This window comes from Gymnogyps californianus, chromosome 2 (genome assembly GCF_018139145.2).
Source record: "Gymnogyps californianus isolate 813 chromosome 2, ASM1813914v2, whole genome shotgun sequence".
Classification (NCBI taxonomy): domain Eukaryota; kingdom Metazoa; phylum Chordata; class Aves; order Accipitriformes; family Cathartidae; genus Gymnogyps; species Gymnogyps californianus.
This window is the reverse complement of record NC_059472.1, coordinates 100,790,899-100,808,005: the sequence shown is the minus strand read 5'-3', so window position 1 is coordinate 100,808,005 and position 17,107 is coordinate 100,790,899. Positions and strand designations below refer to the sequence as shown.

At 37.2% G+C, this 17,107-nt stretch overlaps 1 protein-coding gene across 1 annotated transcript in view; it reads right to left on the bottom strand.

Moving 5' to 3' along the window:
* The window catches only part of CDKAL1 (CDK5 regulatory subunit associated protein 1 like 1), a 430,322-nt gene that overhangs the window by 20,734 nt on the left and 392,481 nt on the right, over positions 1 to 17,107 (bottom strand). The window contains exons 14-15 of the mRNA XM_050891512.1: positions 9,996 to 10,079; positions 6,519 to 6,683 (exon numbers count right to left, since the gene is read on the bottom strand). Coding sequence (XP_050747469.1) covers positions 6,519 to 6,683; positions 9,996 to 10,079 — 249 coding nt within the window. The remainder of the gene's footprint in view (positions 1 to 6,518; positions 6,684 to 9,995; positions 10,080 to 17,107) is intronic.

Here is a 17,107-nt window from a genome sequence, read left to right as displayed (position 1 = left end):
AATTAGCATCTAAGGAACAGCATGTTACAAATTTTTGTCATTTTTTCAGGGAAAAATGAGACTTCTGAAGGTCCTTTTTAAAAACTTCCATAGATGGCATTGAGCTCCACTCTCAGAAAGGAAATTTTTCTTTTTTTACATTAACTTTATAGTGACCTTAGTGAAATAACTGAAGAAAACATAAGAAAAAAAGATTAACTGAGAAGGATTTAACACCATCTTTTATGACGTATAGTTACAACCAGCAGGGAACACGAGTGACACATTAAATAAAACAGATTAATACATGCAAAAGCACTAACTATTTGTATGCCTCACACTACAATCAGTTGTTTCAGAGAAAGAGTGAGAGAGCGCAACTGAGCCAACAAAAGGTATGTTCCTAAGAATGCAAGAGCACAGAATGCGAGAGCACCAAATAGTGCACCATATTTTCATGAAGTATTACCTGAAAACTATTTTACATAGAAAATGTTCCTTTTCCTTGTCAGTATGTTTATCTTAAATAGAAACTTCCCCACGTATTTCTCAAATTGCCCCTTCTTGGACATCGTGATGCAAAGATCCCTTCGCAAAGTAGCTTTCCAAGAGAGGTAAAAGGTGTACTTTATTTTACTTTATCTTTCTTCTTTGGAAATTCCAATCTTTCATTAGCATTTCTCATACTTTCTGTTGTTTCTGTTTCTGTAATTTTATGAAAGATTCCTCTCCTTGCACCTCTATGCCATTTTTTGATCCAAAATTTGCTTCCTCATTCTCTTTTTTCCCTAAACCTCTAATCTCTAGTTCCTGTTCAGGAACCAAGTTTTCCACCACTTTGAAAGTCCAGCATAGATAAAAACTGTGCTTAATAATTACTTCAGTTTTATGCACATCTTCCACATTTCCTTCCAAGTCCTTGAAGGAAGTTTCCAATACAGAGATCTCAATTCTGCCATGATTTCTTTCATTTCTGTTCCAGCAGAAGATACTTTCTTCCCCCTTCTCCATTTTATTTTGCCTGCAAGTGAAGCACCCTTTCTACCTGAGATCAGAGAGTTCCCTTTAAGCTATGCTTTGTTGATTCTTCTTTCTGGCAGGCTATAAAGAAGTGTTTGATATATGCATCTTTCCTGTTTCCTAACATCAGAAAAAAGGCTGGGTAACGTTTAGAGGTCATCTTTTGCTAATGTAACTAGAAAATACCTGTGGCTAACTGGGAGACCAGGAACATAAAGCTTCTTCAGTAGTATCCAGAAGTACAATACTACAATAACCTACTGCAAAAAATGAAGGCAGGATGGAGAAAAAATGGAACAATCAGACTGACCAAGCAATTGCTTGCTAACTGAAAATCAGTGGCTCACTCCTCATTTCCTCTGAAGATCCCAATGACTTGAATAGCTATAAGCTTAACAGGCCAACTGTGGATATTACCATGGCCTGGGAGCCATAGAGATGTGCACCAAGATCCTAGACTCACAAAAGGCGATATTGCAAATGCGGACTGCCAGCAGGAGTCATTTGCAGGGGAAGTGTTAGACATGGAGAATGTTATCACATAAAACAACGGAAAACAGATAACTGAAAGATGTGCCTACATTTGTTTGAAAAGACAGTCAGTCATAGATGTATTATAGAAACAAGAATTATGAACATAAAATAATAATGACTACATAATTAAATAGCCTGTTGAAATTGTTTTTTTCTTGCCTTAATTTTCCATCTGATTAAAATTGCCCACCAAAGGCCCTCAGACTTATAGGGCTTTGATTTTGGCAATGCATTACAATTCTGGCAGGTAGCCAGCCTTTTATTTTTATCCCTCAGTCCTTTGGTCTCTTCTTCATACATTTCTCATCTTGCAATATTTTTTTTCGTCTAGTCACAGAACATACGTAAACAACTAGAATTATTTTTGGAGTACAGAAGCATAACATACTCTATTTCCATTTCTAACAAGAGATCATATTCTTGCAGATTCTTATTTTTTTTCAATTATTAGGTTTGGACAAACATTTGCCTATAAACAGGATATATTTCTTAGGTATTTTACTTTATGCTGCTGAGAAACTGTCAAGATCCCTAAACATGGCCAAATAAAATAATTAAAATATTAAAACATTATTTTAAAATTAAATTACATTCAGACTGTTGACACACACTGCTGACTTTTCAAAAATATTTATTATCCAGTGACAAGGTACTCAGTACTATGTGGATTACAAACCCATCTCCAAAATCTCAAAGACTAGTTTACCAGAGCGCTTAAGAACATAGCAGACATGCTAAATTGCTTTACCGAACCTCAAAATGCTGAAGTACTCAAAATGCTTTGTCAACTCCAAGCCTACCTCAATGAAAGGATATCACATCTGCAGCATTTACATCTTGTTTTTTTCCTGTGAAATTTAGAACTAATTCTTGATCAAAGCTTTGAAATATTTATTCACTGTTATTTGTAACTGCAATAACTCATGATATGCTTGTTTTGTCTGAATGATCATTTTTAATGTTACCATCAATACTTTTTAATGCCCAGTCCGCATATATCCTATGTTAGATTCACTAGAACCAAATCCAAAAATGCCTTTACACATGTGTTCATGCTTTATTGATTTCAACTTTCACCTATATATCCTCTGCTATATATCTTCTAAACATTGTTCTATTAGTGAATCAGCAACTGCACATTTTAAACCCAAATAAATCTACAGTAGATTTAAATTTCTGAGTTAATTGAAATTTCCAAATGTATTTGCCCCTCAAAATAGCCCTCCTGTAAAACTGTGCAACTTGGAGACATCATTCCCTTTTGAGCGGCTTTTATGAAAAATTGACGCTGAAGTAAAAAAAAAAATCCTGGCAAACACCTGTGCATTTTAATACTTAATATGTCCACTACAATCAGTAAGTCTGATCGCTTTGACAGCTTTTTAACCTGAGATGCGGACTCTAACACTCCTCTGTCCTTCCTGTCCCAACTTCTGCCACACAGCCCAACGTTATTGAATGTCAAGACCTTATTCTAAGCCCATCTACTTAGTCACAGTATTTTCCTTAGAGAATATAATAACTGCTAAGACATTCTACATCATTAATACATTAATGGATATATATCTATTAGGTGTGTTTTTCATACACTGAAAAAGCATGCTAAAAAGATACGCTAGCAATATCCTGAAGTAATTCTATCAATATTTGTCTCCTCCTTATTTGGCACAGATATACAATGCGTGAATATTTTATGGAGTCCGTAAATTGTCCTTTGTGTGACATTTGGCATTCCCTCTTTTCTAGTCAAATCTGTTGATTCCAGTTGGTGACCTACTTCTTGTATTTCTTTGGACCAATTTGTCACCCCAGTCATGCAGTCAAAAGGGTAAAAAAAAAAGGCCTACAATTGTTCCTTCAGACACACCATGTTACTTCTGATGCTCCCTCTGAACTCGTCAGAAAAAATTATGGAGGGACATGTAGCAGGTGAGAAAGAGAGCACACAATTGCAGATAAGCTCTGATCCTTTGGAGGTATTCCTCATCACAGCATTTATAGAAGTTTCTTCTTGCTTAGGATGGGTATGTGGCTTGCTTTGACATCCTCACATTATGGTGCTCTCAATTTTTATAACTTTATTTTTTTAGCCATATGATTAATTTCCTTAAAAACTGTACAGTTTTGAAAGCTTTCACTCTTTCTGTGAACATTCCTCATTAGAGAGAAGTACAGCTGTGATGTATTTTGAAACATATTTTATTGTGTCCTATGCAAGCAAATGAAAATACTGTTAATAATAGCAAGTAATGCCTAGGATACACTACAAAAATAGCATCTTTTTAACTGCTGCAGACTGTCTACAACCACTTTACAGCCCTGACTCAGCAATCTATCCCTCTTCATCATAGTACTTGCACAACATGCTGAACAGTAAGATGTGCACTGCAGCCCCAGTAATATACACAGTCATGAGGAAAGAGCCAGGTGCTTTGTGAATGGGAATGGACTGAAGCATGGAAGTGTTTTACTGCAGTACAGCCCATTATCACATTCTTTTGATCTAGATTACCTCGATCTCAATTTAAATTCATGTACTTCTCTGAACTAGCTCTCATCATGGACCAGCAAACATAAACGAGTTGAGAGGAAGTCATACCACTAACAGGGTGAGACCAGAGGCCCACTAGAAACTTCCTGGGCACTTCAGATAGCATGCCAGCTACAGGACGTTGGTTGCTGCCTGAAAGAGCTTCTGCCCAGAGGACATCCGTGCTGAGCAACAGAAACGTGCCTGGTCTTAAAAGAGCCAGCTGGCAGCTGGCTACCCATCCTTTCAAACCTGGGAATGTAAAGCAGGCCCTAACTCTTGCTCATTTGTGTGCACAGTGGGAAGGAGAAAGTGAAAGGGCCACATGTGTTTTCATTTTTTGCCTCTATAACCTATTTTAGGTAACTCTTCCTTCTCTCCCTTATATAGTTTGACTGCTTGACTCAACAAAAAAGTTATCCAAGGTTTTAGTTCTACATGCTGCCCTTTTGAAAACCTGGTGGAGACACTTGGGATCTTGTTGAAGATCCAAGATCTTGGGCTACTTTTGAGGGAGTATCTGATTACACACGTTCTGAGTTGTCTCCTTCTTCTTTCCCCAACCTGCCACCTGTGCACACAACAAGCTATATAAAGGGTCATATGACACATTGCCCCTTTTATCTTGCTCATAAGCATCTTCGGTTAGAATTACGTCTTGAGCACACTTAGCAGGAAATGTTTCCCAGCAGTCCAACCATACAGAACAACATAAAGAGCATCTTTCACCCAGCCAAAAACCCACGGTGAATTTTGTGACAAACTGACTTTTTTTCCTGGGAACCTGAAGAAAGTTCCTGATTTGCCACTTACATATGATTTGTCAGGAGGAACTTCCCACTAATAATTTCAATTCATGTTCTATATATTATACATTGGCCCAGTGTGATTAAAAGCTTTCAGCTGTAGCTTCCATGTACAGAAGATGTCCTACTTACTGAAGTATTGAGACTCTAGTTTTTTCCAGAAAGCGAAAGTTCCTAACATGTCCAGTGGACCAAACATAAATAAGATACTCCCTTGAAGGAGCACTGGCAGGCACGAAGTACTGAAAAGCAATTTGCCTTATCATTTGCTTGCTGTAGCCATTTACTTTGGCATTCCAGGTACTTGTTCATACCTACTCAAAGGGCAGGAGCAGATCTATACATCTCAATGAGTTCTTATGGAAATCATCAGTATCCTCGATTTTAATTTTATCTCTCATTTTTAACATACAAAATTTCAGTCAACAGTCTGCTTGCTTGTTCCCATGCTACAAGCTTCTGGCAGCATGTACTCAGTTTAATGACAGGCTTGGTTCTGTTCCAGCAGATTATTAAAAAAAAAGTTCTGATGAAAAAATCATCTGTGTTTAAATAGCTACATAGTCCAACCAGACAATCTGAGGGTTTTGGCTGTTTTTTTCTCTTACAGACCCTTATCAGGCCAATATACACATACACACAGACGGTATTCAAAGGAGAGTTTAGCAATGTGTTTGTGCTTAAGTTTCATGATCTGCCAAACACATTACAGTAGGTACGTTATTGTTGCTCTATGTTTCCATAGCCAGGCTTATTCAAGAGACCAAGTAGCTTAGCTTAACACTAGTCACCTAAGGTATGCATTGATTATTTCTTTTAAATACGACTACTTAGAACTGTAACAAGGATGCATATATACTTTAATACCTGTCAACAATTTACTGTAAAAGAAGCAAGGTGGCTGATAAACTGCCAATTATCCTTCTTCCATGTGCTAAATTATTGCTACATATTTTTGGAGATCCTAACAACAGTGCTGGAGAAAGGACATCAAATGATGCTTAGAAATGTGATACACATTTTCATTTCACACTCCATCAGTTTTTACGACTAGAGCTCCATGAAATGTATGAGAATATTTGGCTAACAGCCATATCTACTGAGGTGTAAAATAAGGATCAGATCTCTTTTTAAAAGAGTTTCATTTTCTTTACATGACTAAATCAGATGTTGACCTTTTTCCAAAATACATTGTAAATATTCCATACCTCTACCCATCAATTAATTTTGAATTTCTGAATCCAATTTTGACCTGTTTTAACAGACATACAATCAATACACATTTTTTTAAAACAGCTTTGTAAAGCAAAATAAACCGATTCATCCTTCCACTAAACTAGAACTGAAATACATTGAATTATATAATCACTGGTGTTAAATCTTTTCAATTCTAGTAAGTTGTTTCCTAGTCTTACACCCTGGAACAAGAAACAAGTGTATTATTGCCTTTATAGTCAGCAAAGTAAAGCTATGGGCATCAGCAAAAACATCTTTTAAATTCAGATTTCAATCTGTCAGGAAAGATTAAAGCTTCATGCATATATAAAAGGGGAACTATAAAATGATAACAGATACATAGCATGGAATCATTATGCTTGAACAGCTGCTGTTTCACCAGTGTAGTAAAGCAGAAAATATCTTTTACTCACCTCTGTTAAACCAGAAACTTCTCCTTTCGCTAACGGTCTGGTGATGGATGCAGTGTAAACTCTGGCATCTGACACTGGTTGCCCCTTCATAAAATGTTTCCCAGCTTCATAAATATTCACTTCTACCATCTTACCCATTAACAGAGGATCCTTTGGCACAAGAACCTTTCAAAAAAAGACAAAGACATAGTTACTAAATACCACAAAGAACATCAGTGTCTCCAGCTTCCACTCAGAAAACAGATTTTTGATAAACATCAGAGCAAATCCTAAAACTTTAAAATTTTACTCACCAGCATACACTACAGCCCCCGACACACTTGATCACTAACATCTCCAGCCTGCATTCTTCAAGAGCTTTGCAGTGTTAGCTCAGCTCTTTCCAACTCCAACCGATTCCATGAGTCGTGTTTTTTGATTGATGAGAAAGTTGGGCCTGATTTGCAACACTTGAATTCAGACCCAAACAGTTCCCAAGGGCACTTGTACTACACAAGTCTAACAGACTGCTGTAAAGCTTCCTATTTTCATATCTATCCATGATACTTTTTTTTTAAAAATGTTTTTGAGTCTGTAAATGCCTCAGGACAGAAATTATGCCCTTGTTTCTGTTTGCACAAGCCTTTATTTTGATTGCACAGATCCTTTGCAGCTGAGATGCATGATTGACAATGAATGCCTGTAAAAACAGATGAGTGTGTTTCCTGGGTCTGCAACTAATGCCACCCTTTCCTGAATTTGCACAACCATGATATCAGACAGTCCCATAAGAACTTCACAAAAAAGACACCACATAACAGATGTTCTTAGGTCATGCATGTTACGAAAGAAAGAGCCCAACATACAGGAGCAACATTTTTTGCTGGAAGAACAAATGGCATAAAAAGGCTCTAAAAATAGAGAAGCAGTCAAAAAAGAAAAGTGCAGTAATTTCCCGATTAAACAATGAAAAATTGAATCACAGGGACTTACTTAATCACATCTACTTGAAGCTCATCCACACACAAATGCAAGCTTTTCAAAGGTGATGAGCACATACGCATATCTTGATTTCTGGACGCTGAAATGCCTTAAAATGGCTTGATTTTTAGACTACATGTTCAGAGAATTTTCAGAGGAAAATTGTGCCAACCACATTTGGAGAGCATTTTGTTGCCAAACAGTGTCTCTCCATTTTCACCTATCACAAGTGTTGGTTGTCCCATGTGGAGGAAATCATCACCAGTAGTTTCCCTTTTTCCCTGAAAGCTCAAGGTGTTCATGACTGTAGGAGTTTCCAGATGCGAGGATTTTGCTGAGCTTCCTAAGCATCTTCCAAGAAAAGCAGACATCTTTGCCTTTCAGAGATGGGCAAGCTGACACTAATTGGAACTAAGCGGCAAACACAAAGCCAGGATCCTAATGCTGAGACAGCATTACAATGCGACTAGATCACAGTTCTTCCCACATAATTCATCTTGGGCAAATTTAAATCAAAGGAAAATTAGGTAACTAAGTATCACTGGGCCTGTGACCTTTGTAAATCTTGGTATCTCCATATGCAAAATGGCAGTAACTAAATATAAAACCCCAGGGACACACATGGGTAAGTGACTACTACTTCAGAAAAAGAAAGAGGTTAAATGAAAATATCTGGGAGGTACTGTAAACAACCAAGCAGCCAGGCTTGGTGTACAGTCATACATTTTTCTGATATAAGTATTTGTTAGGAAAAAATCCCCAACCGTATTTCTAAGAAACAAAGTTATACCAATAGAAACCCTCATCTTGACTGTTGTTCTGGCAAAGTACCCTTTGGTCAGCTTACATTACTCTGTTCAATGAACTACCTTAAACGACATCACCAAAGCCCCCATAAATGTAAGCTGCAGTTCTGCCAGGAAGTCTGTCAGTGTAGCTCTATTGATGTGGCTTTAATAGCAAACTCTTTTAATATAGATGAGCTTAGTGAAGAGAGAATAGGTTTGATAACTGCTGGAGTTAACAGAACATTATACCAGGACTCTGAGCTTCAGCTTCCAAAGTATAATATGATATTTAGTGACTCGCGTGGTTTTCAATTTGCTATCATTAAATTTACTGCTATTAAAGTTAGTCACTAGCACCAAGTCTTGTGCTTACCTTGACAAACAGTAGGATATTATCCTTGTCAAACATGCCACACATAAGATTTTAGGGAAAAGACATACATTTGAATAATGGAAAGTATTTCTTCCATAATAAAATTTAAAACTACTCCTTACGTTACTATTTGTATTTCGTGTATTCTTCACCAGTCCCAATCAGGAGCTGTATTAGGTGCTGTACAAACACCCCATAAAACATCAACACTTTTTTTTTTATGCACATACTGCAATTAATTTAATTAATGAAACTTTCATAAAACAAGCATTGAACACTAAAAAGCCCCAAGCAATTTCTTTTTAATCTCTATATGGAAAACCATGTTCCTCAAATCTGACTGATAAGCTACAAAAGCAAGGAACAGCGATATATAAGACTTAGACAGAGGTTAGAGATGTAACAAAAAAAAAGATTTATCAAAAAAAAAAAGAAACTGAGGAAAAAATAATTAGTATAATTAGTGAACCAGATATCTAATAGAAACAGATATTCCAAGAGCAGTAATGTTACTTACTACTAAGCAAAAATAAATAAATAAATGCTGTAACATAACCTGGAACCAGAAGAAAGCACTATTACTGACTATATAAGCACAGCCGTCATCAATAGCCTCTCCAGGTTCAGACAACTGAATAACTAAAGGTAGCAAAAGCAAACTGTAGACAGCTCAATGCAAGAAAATGGAGAACAAGCCAAAGGCAAAACCAGAATGAAATCATGATGATTCAGAAAAGCAAATTTTATTGGTCTTCAGCAAGTCATCTGCTTTTGAGCAAAAATAACACTTTGGTGAAAAAGATGCTGTATTTCCTTCCTAGCTCAAAGATGATGTTTCTGTGTGGAAAGAATTCATTTATAGAAAGTACATAGAAAGAAATACAACATATCAGGCTGAAGTGTTAATCTAAAGAAGCTTCTGATCCTTCCTATTGTTTGAAATGACTTTTTTTTTGCAAATTGCATTGCCTGAAAGGATTTTCTGAAAGATGTATGGAAATTATCAAGATTCAACAACTCAGAAAACAATGCTTTGGAGACACAGAAATTAAAATTACTGCAATAATTATCAGCTTCTTAAACCATTCAAATAATGTTATTTGGATATATAGCATGTATCCTCCTCATGCTGTATACTCAAAGAGCCGCTGTGCATTTCTTAACATAATTGCAGGTAAATTGTATTTACAACACCGAAACAAAATATCTCATAAACAAGTCTCGGTGGTCACACTTTTCCTGGAAAATGTTTCTTATTTCTTTATTTGTTTTTTGCACTGTGGCACACTGTGTTGCTGAGATTATCAGAAAGCAAAGATAAAACAAAAAGAAGTTATTTTGTTTATTTAACTGTACCTGCTCATAGAAAGGATTGTGAGCAACATAGTAATTGGAATCAAAGGATTCTTCTGTTACCAGAACTCTCTGCCTCTCACCAACCTGGAAAAGAAAAGACAAGACAGAGGACTCAGAAAACAAAAATGATTAATTACACTCAGAAGAGTGCTGCAACTACAAACAAACACTGTGAGCAGAAATAATCAAATTCTCTGAGGAAATTCTATGTCAGCAAGAAAGCGGGGCAGAGAAAGCCCTAGTTCAAACTGTGTAAAACTGACAGGGTTAAAAGTCAGAATTGAGGGCTGGAACTGTGGTACTGTAATGGCTTAACATGAAAATCCAGTTCAGAAATATAAGCTGATTTTTACTTATTAACACAATAATAAATAAAAATGTGAGATGCACACAGAGTCCGTTATGGCTTCATCCAACTAATGAAAAAACTCCCCATCAGCACAACATTCTGCAATCAATCACAAAAAGGGTAACACCGTGTCCCCGTCCCCCCCACCAACAGCCCTATGATAAACAAAACAATTAGCAGCACCTGAGAGAAACAGCGACCTGTAGCGCGCTGCACAACTTCTAGATGCCATCAAGCTCATCTATTTGCCGCCTTTTTTTGAAAAGCCACACTTGTTATTTACAATGATAGGGCATCTCTTTATCCATTCTTGGTGATTTCACTAAGCTGTACTCATGACTCATCACATTGATTTCCATGACAGTGGAGTCAACACTGCATATTACAAAGACTCAGTGAAGAAGAGTTTTTAACAACTCACAGACATAGCAATATTAAAGGCCAAATTAATGCTGGGCTAAAAAGCCCAGTGTTTCAATTATACCTCCCAACTTCCAAATGCACTAACACAGTTTAAAGAAAGCACCAGTTCTACAATTAGTTAAATGGAAGACCCCAAGACAAATCAGTTGCATTTAGGTGCCAAGTAGATATGAACCAAAATCTGACTTTCCCCTAAGTTCAAAATCCCCCACACAACATCTTTTGATTTTGTCCATTACTGAGTTGTATAATGAAGTTTACAGCCTAATTTTTGCAAACCTTGGAGGACACTTAGCTCACATTTTTAGTCAAAGCCCACCTCTATTTTTTTTCATGTAAATGTGCCCTGCATTATTTCCAAACTATTTGACAAATGCATTCTACAAATTACAACTGTCTAGCAAGTTAAATTTACTCACTGCTTTTATTGCTATTTTGAGAATCGAAAAGGTTTCACATTTTACCCCAAACTTTTAATATCTGTGAGCAAAGCTGCATTCAAGACCCTCCCCTCTCTCTGAAAGACTTCCACCACATCCTAGTGGCAGCTATTATGTAGAAGTTTTAAGGCCTCCATCAAAAAGTCCATGTGAATTAGCAAGAAGATGCAGATCAGATAATAATGTTTTGATTCTTTAAGGTACAAGCCGTAAAAGCAAAAGATAAGATTAGGATTTTCTCTAACAGTCAATGGAGAAAAAAGATCATGAAGAAATAAGAACAGCAATATCACATCTACATTACAGGATATATATACGCACTGTATATATGTATATATACATATACATACACATGATACATATATATTTCTCCACTTGCCAAACAGAAAGACTTCATGGAATAACTCCTGCCTTCCCTTCCCTGTGCACGTACCTGGAGTACTCCCAAAGTAAACCCTGGAAAGCAGGGGAGACAGCGAGCACCCAGCTCATCTGCCCAAAGGCCGTTAGAGTTAATTCCCCAGGACCACAAGTGTGGGGTACACAGCAGAAGGGGCACAAGCCCCAAGTTACAGACCCAGTAACTGAATCCTAATAGTAGAAAAGATGTATATTTTTGCATACTTTTAAGAGGTGTTTAAGAGTTGTTTATAGCACTTTTAAGTTTCCGTTCATGTTTCTCTGGGAAGTCTGCAATTACAAATAACAACAGATAAAACATACTCAAATTTTAGTAACCTAAATCCAGTGTAACCGTTTACCATTCCCCTAAACAGTAAGGTGTTTTTTTCTTTCAAGAAAAGTTATTCAATTCAAATCCCCAGAGCAGTTTTGCAAATACATGTCAAGAAGGCACGGAAGATAACTACGCCAGTAATAAGATTACAGGGAACATTTCCCCTGAATGAAGAGGTTTTGTTGTTTCTATAATATTTGAGACCATAGCTTGCTTTAAAATCATAACCCAGTATCTGCTGTAGCACTACAGTACCGAAGTCTCAGATGTCATGCAATATTATGAAAAAGAGGAGGATGAAATGTTAGATAAGCAACATTCACCCTTGGGGAAACATGCTACCACTGAAAAGCACCAAGACCAATCACCAAGTCGTGTCCTCACATTGTATTCATTATTTACCGATACCATACCATAACTTAGCAAAACCAGCTCAAAGCAATATTGGGTCTGTAACTCATTTCATAATTGTCTTGCGGTTCCCTGGTTCTCTCTGGTCATAACATTCTGCCTTCGTCGTCTCTATGAATCCTGCCTGTGAAGTAGTCTAAGCCACATGTGTTATCTTCATACTCTCAAGATGACAGAATGGCAAGCATGATATGCAAAAAATAACAATAATAATAATAATAAAAAAATCAGTGGGAAGAAGAACAGAACACCTGTGTTTGATCATTTGATATAAGCAGTGGTTTCTTCACAGACACATTGCCAGTTTTTCTTATCTTTGCTTCCATGAGCAAAAAGAGCTCAGGTCTCTATGTTTCAGTGGGTCAGACAGAGCTTCTGGGCTCAGAATTTCTTGGGAATGGGAGGAAATCAGGAAGACTAAATTAATCACATAGCATCAAAACTATGGCATTAAAACTGAGTACCAGAAGTGCAGAGGAGCCAGCCAGCCTATACCACAATTTACAATACATACATACGCACACACACTCACAAGACTAAGATGGCAAACTGTAAGGAGTACAGTAAACCCAGTAATTGTTCACTTGCTCAAGTTACTGGATTTGTAGCCTTGGCCAAGGCTGAGCTCACAGAGAAAGATGATACTCAGCTATTCGCACACTCTTTTGCCATAACAACAGAAAGAGAAAATTCCATTTAATGAGTTAGGCCATTGGGTATTCACGATCTACAACACTAATTGGCTACACGCATTTGTAAGACAGAAAATGACTATCTATCCTGCATCCAAGTATAATTAAGAAGAAATGTAAGTACGCATAATGCAGCTTTGGTATTGAAATTTGTTCAAGAAGTGGAATATGTCATCATTTCTGCAATTATTCCCCTGGGATCTCTAAGTGCCTAAGTTTCACCTCTCTCAGAAAGAATTTAAATATGCAGAAACCAGACATGATATCTAATAACAGTCATAATTATAATAACCTTTGATGATTTTTTTCAGGCATGTACCAGCAAAAGTAATTCAGTATCTTATTTTTATTCCTATTCTTTCATCTGCTTCCACAGGTATGCATGAGTTCCAGCTCTCGGGGAACTACAATTCTGACAACGCATCTGGAACTGAGGAAACTCAGCCCTGGCATCTCAGTTTGGAAAGATTCCTATAGAACCAGGATTTTTTTTCTTTACGGAGGATAGCATGAAAATAATGATGAATGATAGCGAAAAACTTGCCTGGCAACCTCCCCCATCCCAAGGCGGACTGGTCACATCATTTACACAAGGAGAATTTGTTTTCACCGAAAATAACGCAACAAGTGCTGCTGGTACTATCACTTCCTACACTGCAACAGTTGCCAGGTAGTTTGTAAATCTCAGAATTAGTAATCAAATCACTTATGAACTCTTATTTCATTTTTGTTTATCCTACAGGAAATTCTGATATGATAATTCTATCACTCAGTTTTTCCTTTACCAAATACTATAAAAAGCAGTTTTTCTAGCTGGCTGATTTTCTAAAATGAATGAATGGTAAGAAATGTCAAACAGCCTTCTTGGCTGCAGTCAAATTAGGTTTGTTTTTTAAACCAAAACTGACTGAATCACATAAAACACATGACTGATTTTTAAATTCTACAACAGTATGGGTGCAAAAGATGGGCCCTGTTTACATGCTTTGATAGAATATTGCTATGTAACTTCAACAATGACCTGCTGTAATTATACTCAGATAACATATGCTCCTAATCTTTTTTTTTAGTTAATGAAAACCATAATTGTTCCAGTTTGATTAATTACTTATTACAGCCAGAGTATGTGGCACATGATCTCTCTCACTGTTTCCTTATTGTTCTTTTATCTGAATTTTGCTAGTTTCGTTTTTAAGAGTCTCTGTTTGGCTAAAAAAAAAATATTAATAACCACTGTATTTCTGTACTTCTCCCATAGAAGGCGGCACACTGCACATACAGCCATCTTCATTGATTCAGAGACAGTTGCCAAAGCCTCATTTCAGGTTGAGTTCAATTCATAGCGGGATTGATGAGCATCTCTCCATTTGTGTTGAAGAAGACTGGCTTGGATTCTGACCCCAAACATTGTGGAGCATACTTAGTGCAAGGCTTGGAAGCCACACAAAAAGCTACTTTCCTTTATTTGTTATTTAAATACATCATAAAGGAGGCAATAAAAAATACACACTGTCACAATTTATGTGTGTATGTTTTAGCAGATTATCCTGATGTATGGAATATTTCTGGTAAATGTGCATATTTTGACCTTTACTGAGTATAACAAAGTTTAAGCAAAAGTAATTTAGAAAGCGTTCATTCTACATCAATTTTGGTATACTTCTCTCCTGATTTTTCAGTTGTGGTCTAATTATTTAAAATAAATTTTAATGATTATGCAGATGATGTGTCCTTCCCTATAAAGCAGAGAAGAACTGCTGGACCTACTTTCTATGAACGACATTAATACTTCTGTAATTAGAAGCCAAATTTCTCGAAAATTATAATTAAGCATTCTCTAAGCCTTCTATTTATACATTGCAGGTGTTTTCTCCTTCTGACAGATGAGTCTAGGTGTGCCACAACCTCCCCGTAAAAAAGACAAAGTTTGTAGAAACTTATGACATGGTCCTATTCTGATGATATCAGAACACATCTCTTTCCAAACTCTCGTTTGTACTGCTTTTTTCTGCTATTCAGCACTACTCCTCCAACATGTAGGGTGTATACATCTCCCTTTATGAAGGTAGTACTGGAGACAAAGAATGGACTTGTCTCAGTTTTTCTACAGAGTTGTTAGGGTTTTAAATGTGGAGATTGGAAAGCAGTAACATTAAAACAGTCCAGCTCCTGAGCATAGCAATTTTTATGCCAGGATGAAAATACTTTTCTAGCATTACAGCATAGACAGCTGCCACTTTACTAGGGCTTATGCTACCACTGCTGTCCAATTCCAGATGGGTAGGTGCCTCCTTTTTATTATGTTATGTTTAGTGCATAACCCTGTACAGAAATGCAGCAACAAGTGACATTAATATTTAGAGTCCTGCATCTTTTACATCATACAAGCATCAATCAGGTTAATCTTTACAAGATGTGTCTGGCCCATTTGACACCTGAGGAAAGAAACAGAGAACCTGACCACTCCAGTGGTGCAGAGTAAGTGGCAGAATTCACCACATGGATCTCATACATTCCTACTTCCTCCTCCCAAACCTAGACGATGCTGCCTCAGTCCTACAGTGCCACTAATTAGCAAGGAAAACAAAATTCTCAATCTCTTACATAGATCACAGAGCTATGCATGAACTACAAATAAATCTGTAAAGAGATAGTGGATATTACTGGTCCCACTATCCGTATCAGACTGTTTTGTACTTATGTCCGGTGTGACTAAATTCCACCATTTCACACTTGCTATGAGTCAGTGTTTTTCCCTTACTTACATTGCTCAGTCTTTTTGCAGCTTTGGAAACAGCATTGGGTGGTCATCTTCACACATAGGAAAGTACTTAGCTCTTAAATAGAGAACTCTAGAATCCCAAGTGAAAAGCAGCCAACGCTCATCAAGGTGCCTCATTTCACTGTCACCCAATAGAGCCGACTTTGTCAAACCACCGTTATTAAACTGCCCATTTTTAAACAAAGCTGTAGGAATTTTATTTTAAAAGGATTACATAAAATGCATGACTTATAGTATCTAAGCAAACTGCCTTTTTTTCTGTTTTAAGCACACATGCTTCAGACATACTGCTCTTTCCACAGCATCATTCAAGAATTGAGAATGGACATAGGCAACAGATGCCCACAGGACAAACTCTTTCAACCATTTTCCAGGCTGGCTTGAGGCTGTGCAAGCAGGAAGGAAGGATTAGGTATAAATTAAAGACAGCCAGCTCTAACGGTACACAATCAGCATAACAAAAAAGTGCCTCAAACCTTCAGCAGCAGGCAATGCAGCTCATTAAAAGCAAGTGAACACTTTCTCTTTGGTCTCCTTACGAATTTGTTGGCACAGCTATGGGGGAGGGAAAAGGTAGGGAGAGAAGGAGGCAAGAGATGGAAGTAGACTGCTTCGGCTTTCTTGGCCCATTGCTCACGCTTCGGGGTAAATAGATCCTTTCTATTACTGTGCACCTGCATCTGACTGCTTCATTTTGATTTGGTCTCCTGCTGTGAAAATGTAGCTTCTTCCAGCACATACAAACCCTGCCATGCAGCTCAGATGAAAATTATATTCAGAGATGTGAGCGGTGACCTAAAAATGACAACTGGTTCTCAAAATATCTGATTCCGTTTAAATTCTGTAAGTTTGCACTTTGCTTGTCTCTCCTTTTCATTGCCTAGAAAAGGGGTAATAAAAGTAGCATGTTGACAACTCTGTCATATTATCTTTCTAAATTTTATTAACTGTGTACAATATTATAAAAGGAAAATAAGTTTTCTGAAATGGGAGATATATATTGCCTCTTAAAGCAGTCTCTCTTGTTTGGATCTTTCTCTTGTAAACCTGGGCTTAAGCAGTAAAAGGATGAGGTGGCAGAATCAGGTTTTATTCTGGATCTGGCACAACGTTGCTAAGGGACTCTGGCTACTTCCTTGTGCTGTCTGAAACTCTGTTTCCACATGTGCAAAATCCAATTCTGATTGTTACACAGCTCACAGAGTAGTGTCCACAAAGCTGGGGAAGTTGCTATAGCAATATAAAATACTCGGTGCAGAACTGGTATTCGAGACTATCA